This window comes from Cephus cinctus, unplaced genomic scaffold, assembly GCF_000341935.2.
Source record: "Cephus cinctus unplaced genomic scaffold, Ccin1 Ccin1_scaffold0494, whole genome shotgun sequence".
Taxonomy (NCBI): Eukaryota; Metazoa; Arthropoda; class Insecta; order Hymenoptera; family Cephidae; genus Cephus; species Cephus cinctus.
The window spans coordinates 544128-550577 of NW_014333166.1; the positions used below are offsets into that span (position 1 = coordinate 544128).

The 6450-nt window shown below is 37.6% G+C and overlaps 1 protein-coding gene across 1 annotated transcript; it reads left to right on the forward strand.

Annotated features, from left to right (window-relative positions):
• Positions 1–1077: 1077 nt before the first annotated feature.
• Positions 1078–1975, forward strand: LOC107268220 (E3 ubiquitin-protein ligase RNF181). Its single transcript, XM_015740773.2, has 2 exons — positions 1078–1586; positions 1803–1975. The coding sequence occupies exons 1-2, from the start codon at positions 1272–1274 to the stop codon at positions 1935–1937; spliced, it is 450 nt and encodes a 149-aa protein (XP_015596259.1). The 5' UTR covers positions 1078–1271; the 3' UTR covers positions 1938–1975.
• The last annotated feature ends 4475 nt before the right edge of the window (positions 1976–6450 follow it).

The window sequence follows — 6450 nt, forward strand, 5'->3', positions numbered from 1 at the left end:
GAGGCGGAAGGGCAACCCCCGACACCATGGTCTTAAGTCTAGCTGCACTAACAGGGTGACTACTCTTATATGACTACTTGAATTAATATGCACGACCCGACTAAAGGAATAGGGAAAGTAAGACAAATACAATTGAAAGTAAGAAGGAACAAAGCGAAACGAGAAGAAAGAAATGAAGATAGAAATAAAGAAGTGGGAAGTAGAAAAGTAAAGAATAGAGTTATAAAAGTGGAGAAGAAATGAGGAAAGAGATAAATAAGAAAGTAAAGAATGAAAGATAAAGAAATAAGGAAGTAAAGAAGAAATAACTATAATAATGGAAGAAGGTTGCAAATGGATATGGGGGGTGGTTCCAAGAGACCAGTATAGGAGACCGGCTCCAGGAAGAATGAGCGCTCGGAGTGCGGGCACTGCCTCGAGCGCTCCCCCCACTCTTCGCCATCTCCACTCGACGAGTCCTGCCGCGACGAATTTGCGCGCACACAATTTTGGGCAACTTCACAATTTTGGTTAATATTTTACTTTATTGATTTAATTAATTATTTTAATGTTACAAACACTTAATTTATTAATAGTTCAATTTGAATGTAATTTATTTTCGATATTCTACAATTTCAATTCAAATTTTATCTGCTCCGTATATTCTGCGAGATTTTTATTTAGCTTCAATTTTATATTTTGAATAAATTTTGAAAGTAAATCAAGATCCAATAATATTTAGTAAAAATTGAGGTGCTACACGGGTGTCAAGTTGGCACTTTCTTCAAAATGTCTTAAAAATATTTCAACAATAAGCTTTTTCAATAATTCTTTAGAAGTTCTATAGTTCCCGGTCTTGTTCTAAGAGTTGCTCTGGGAACCAACGGTGAGTAGCGGAGAACCTCTGCCCGCCAAGCTACGCGTTCGTGTTCACGTTTAGCTCGACTACGACGGGATTTGCATTGTCGACGGAGGCGATGATCACAGAATCCTACTTCCAGACTTGCCGCTACGATTTAGCGACATGATTTTGGTATCGCTTGAAACCGAAGCGTTGTGCATCTCCCTGCTCATCTCTGATATAGTTTATGCCACGACGACTCTTCTATCAGCATTATCCCTGGCGTAAGTATTACAGTATTCTCATATGACTAGACTGTTTTGACAACACACTCGTGAAAAGTTCCACTCAAATATCTAGTGTAGTCAAAGTGTCCTAAAATTACAAATTTCTTTTGGCTCAAATCAGTTTGCCACATTTATCGTAAACACCGTTAATTGTTTAATACAAAATGTCTGATTATTTCGACGAAATGGGTTGGACTCCACTTCGCGAAGGTGAAGCACCCAATCACTTTCTACACATGGCGCGATTATTGCGCGATTTTGGAATGTGGGAACAACTCGGTCAACATGAAAGATTACCGCCACCAGCTTCAAAATCAGCACTGGAATCATTGGAGGAGAAGAAAGTTACGTCGGATGATACGCACGTGTCCCGACAATGTCCTGTATGTCTAAAGGAATTTGAGATTGGTAATTTGGTAAAGACATTACCATGTCGTCATACATTTCATAAGGAATGTATTGTACCTTGGTTGGAGAAGGTAGGTATATTGTTTACCAACGAAAACGTTTCTAAAGTCATTCTATGAATCATTGGACAATTATATCGTTAATTTTCGTATTTTTAAACGTAGTCCTAATAAACGTTGAAACAGTCAAATTACAAAAACGCTAAAATTGTCAAATGGTTTCATCATTTCCTTGATTTGCATTTAATGTCGGTAATATGTGGTAACCTGCAGTTTCTTTACTTTCAGACAAACTCCTGTCCCCTATGTAGGTACGAGTTACCGACAGACGATGAAGATTACGAATTGTACAGAAAAGAGAAACAGCGCGCAGTGGAACGCGAGAAAGACATTGAGACTCTACATAATTCAATGTTTTCATAGTATAGACTTTATCGGAAATAAATTAATATATTCCAAGATACTGTATTAAATTTATTTCACCCTGTTAATATATCAAATGATTCTGTCAATTATAATGTTTGTAACAATCGTTCACTATCTCTATCATCGTCATCTTTTCTTTCAGTTGGATCCCAATCATTTTTTACAGTGCACGAAAATCCCTGTGCGGATGTAATCATAATAAGTAAATAAGTGGCCGAATCGTGAAGTCCTCACTCAAACGGTCTTCAAATATCAAAGAATGGACTAGACCCGCAAATAATATAGCGGGATACTTGAGAAGGAGACAAGGATCACTCACTTTGGTAAATCACTTTGGTAAATTTCTTTTCTCTTTTTTTTCTACACCTGAGAACAGCCAAGATAAAGAGGAATGTAATCTTGGTCCAATTGAATAAAAACACTCGTGAGTTATTAATAGGAAATAATGTTTATTATACAGTGTACATATTTATTAACTTCATTTATTTTATTTCTGTTATAAATTTTATATTAATAATTATATTATGCTTTGCCGAGCGACGAATGCCTTTATCAGTGTGCGCTTAGACTATAACAATCTCCGTAAAAAGTATAGAAACTTCTGGTTTTTATTTTTTTTAACGCGTTTCACCATGACTCCACCACCAAAGAATCGCCAAAATATGTCGCGCTGAAAACGGCACAATCGTTCGGCATACAAATAATAGTACTGTCGAAGTTAAAGTAATTGGCGGTTTTTTTTTCCATTTTTCCCCCCTCACCGTTTCTTCCTCATTTTTTTAATCCTTCCTTCGGCCCGCTTCACTCGCGGCCATCTTGAAGGATTGCCGTCACACCGGCGCTTATCGCCAAGCCTCGTCTCGCCAGAGCGGAATTTCTCAAAAAATTCCTCACAAATACGTCACCCTCGGGTTAGTATCCGTTATCATTATTTATATAATAATATGTGTAATAATATAAATAATGTCGTTAATATATCTATTAATGATTACCGTTTTAATGATAAACTATCCGAATGGTACATTTTCTCCTAGTGGCCATGTTCCGTAATAGCTAGTATGTAGTCTGTATGCGAGTTCCAAGTGGGGTAAGGTACGTCGTACGGAGAACTCGGTTCAGCGTTACATTCCTCGATTAACATTCCTCGGCCATTCGTCGTTATACCCATTTACCATTTATCCGTGAGATCACGCAGGCATATATATATATATATATATAGTGTTTGGTGCACGCAAATGCACGCAAATATATTTATATATATATATATATACGTATATACAATATACATATATTCGCATACCGAAATCCACGTTCACCTATTGACATGTGCCACCTGCGCGCCACGTTTCAAAGCGGCGCGCGTCTGAAGCCTCGCAAAATCGCACCTAGCGCCAGTAGTGAACTTTCTTTGTTTGAAAATTCCTTAATTCGCACGGCGCACTCCGAAAAGCACGAAAGCCTCGAGAATACGTTAATACATTAATTATACTTTCGAGTCGATCGATCGACCGATCGTACGGCTGCGGTAACGACCGTTTGGAGGCTTAGTTGATATTTTTTACATAAAAATACAAAAAAAAGAAAAATATCATTTCGCATACAAAAACTCATTCTTAGTCGTTCGGGCTCCCACGGAATTGAATTTTTTTTAATTTTTATTTTCGCAAGCTCGCCGTCCGGTCGCGAATCTTCCTCGCTATGACCTTTCGAATATCTTTTTTTCTTTTATCCGCACTCTTGCACACGCAGATGCACGTACATCTAGTGGCGGCCTGTAACGCGATCAATCCCTGACCCTTGAACTTTGTTGAAGAAAAATAAAGGCGGGCACCGCGCACTAGTCTCGATACGACGTTTACTTATATCACCTGGACTGTCTTAGCTTTGTTTTTCGTGTAGCGTTATAATGTTATGTATCTAGCCTGCTAACATAAGTGTTAAGTGTAATTATTATTTAGTTTGTATAATGCGTTAGTTTTTTTTCATTTTTTTTTTCATCCACCATCTCCGTCGCCGCGACGGCAATAAGAATAATGATAATAATAGCGTCGACAATGAGGATGATGATGACGATGACGATGATAAGAGCAATAAAGCGTAATATTAATAATCGTAACGAGGAACGATGACGACCAGGAAGATAACGTGTCGTTAATACGTGACGATGACGAGGATGACGGTGTTAAGATTTAATAACAATAATATTTGCTCACAATCTTAATGAGAATGAGAGATCGATTATAATAATAATAATAAATAATAATAATGAAAGCCGATTTTATCGAAGAACAGTAGCGAACCTAATAACGTTATAAATATTGTTGCACGTTCTAATAGTATCATAAATAGGTATTCTTTAAGAAAATAATAGCTAATTGGAAAATGGCATGCCTCTTGCTTGATCTAGCCTGACGTTCAATTATATTAATTTCTGTACAGCACACGTTGCTCTCGCTAGAGGAAACTGTAGGATTCAATGGATAAGCTGACGGGACTGCGTGACGTTGTTAATTAAAAAAAATTTTTTAAAATTTGTATTAAAAATAAGAAGACGATCACATGGCGTGCTCTTTGGTATCTTTGTTATCCGTTCTTATCAGAGTCCATAGCGTATGTATTGAAAAATTTGGAATTTTCGACTAGCCTGTACCTTTCGTGAGCAGGCCGATCGATCGATCGATTTTTTTGTTTTTAATGGCGACAGATTCGATCACGCCGTCCGGTCTGTGATTATCTTTTTTTTTTCCTTTTTTTTACTTAGTTCAATTTTTTGCGCACGATTTCTTAAGATCCTGGGTTCGTTATTGAAATATTTCCTATATAAGGTGACATCTCCGTTTAATCTTCTGGATGACACGTGCATCCCGAATCCTGTGGGATACGTCACCAAGGATCCACCCTGGCCATATAATGTGTTCCCGTTTTTGTGATACAAAAGTATTATCTGTCAGCGTCGTAATTCATCGCGCTCGATATGCCTTCTTCGTTCCCCTATCGATTAGGTATTAATTACTCTTAAAAAAGCAGACCGTCGATTAGTCGATTGGCGCATTCGTAACGACGTCGGTAATGTAGATTTCACGGGGCCGGCACCGTACGATCCTCGTTAAACAAATGAGAGAGTCCAAGTGTAAGAGCGAAAGAAAATTTGATGAGAAGAAAAATGAAGAAGAAGAAGAACCTCGCTTAACGTCCCGGGAATATCCAGTATGTACTTTATTATCCATATATCTGTAAATTCGTGAAATTTTTGTTCTCTCAATATTTTTTTTTTTTGCAAAATTCATCATCCGGTTTTTCGTAATTTCTTCGTCATTTCCTCTTGTCTCGTAAATGCATATACTATTATAATTTATATCATTCCGTGTGTGCCTCCCTAAGTTCAACACACTGATATGCTAAAAACCTCTCTCGCTTATCGATCTATTGTTAGATTATCTTCTTCATATTTTTCTTTTCCAAAATGCACTCTTTTTTTTGCTTCTCCTTTTTTCCCTGCAACTAAATAATAGCATCTCCTACCTCTCCTTCTACTCTCTCTCTCATTTTCACTCACATTCTCACAATTTCGCACGCTGATCTTCCATCTCCGCTGATCACCTATTTCTACAACTATTCGCACGTCCAGCTTCTTCCACGCTCATCCCTACTAATCCAATTTCCCTTATTACATGTTAATTCGTAATAAGTAATAATAATTAATTAATCAATGAATTTTTTTCTTCGTACCTCATTCATATTATTATTAAAGATTAATACTGTTGTACTTATAATAAATAGGTATATAACGTATGTGTTTTTTCTAGTCACTCTTTTCATCTTGCAACACTCGATCGCTTCTCTCTCTCTCTCTCTCTCTCTCTCGCTCGACCTTTTTATGCACTTCGGCATTTACAATATTTTTTTATTTTATTTATTTTTTTCTCATCGAGCGACAGCCCTTCTTCATTCGTCCGCCTATTACGAAATCTTTCCAGTTCCATATCTTGTTGTTGCTGTTATCCATTATTACCTCACAATAATCCTGTCTATATAATGTAAACCGTAAAGTGTGCGCGCGCGCGAGACTACCGTCTCTTTGGAAAATGAAAAATTCCTACGTACGTGGGATCGCGTGGAAGTATATCCCGTATCCCATATGTCACCTTGCATCTACTTTCTTTTTATCTTTTTTTTTTTTTAGCAAATACATTTCTCGAGATATCCGACCGAGTCTTCTCGCAACGTGTTCTCGATGGAATCGTGGCTTTCTTTTTCTTTCTCACGGAAATACACGGATCGGCGAACTTTCGATTGGCACCGAACCCACTCTCTCTCCTTTTTTCCTTTCTAATTTGACATTGGCTCGAGTTTCGTGCTTTCGAGAGGTGACGACTGCATCGTTTGTGTTACCAATGCGTTTTAACCGCAACTTCGAGGAAGGGAGGATGGAGGGAAGCTTGCACGTTACCCCATGTATTGTTATCATTATTATTCTTCATGCGTTATATAGTAGTACTTTGCTATGTAG

Excerpts from the sequence above, each read along its gene's own strand:
- LOC107268220 (XM_015740773.2), top strand. The coding sequence starts at position 1,272 with ATGTCTGATTATTTCGACGAAATGGGTTGGACTCCACTTCGCGAAGGT. Across the intron at positions 1,587-1,802 it reads TTGTACCTTGGTTGGAGAAG|ACAAACTCCTGTCCCCTATG; the intron begins GTAGGTATATTG and ends CTTTACTTTCAG.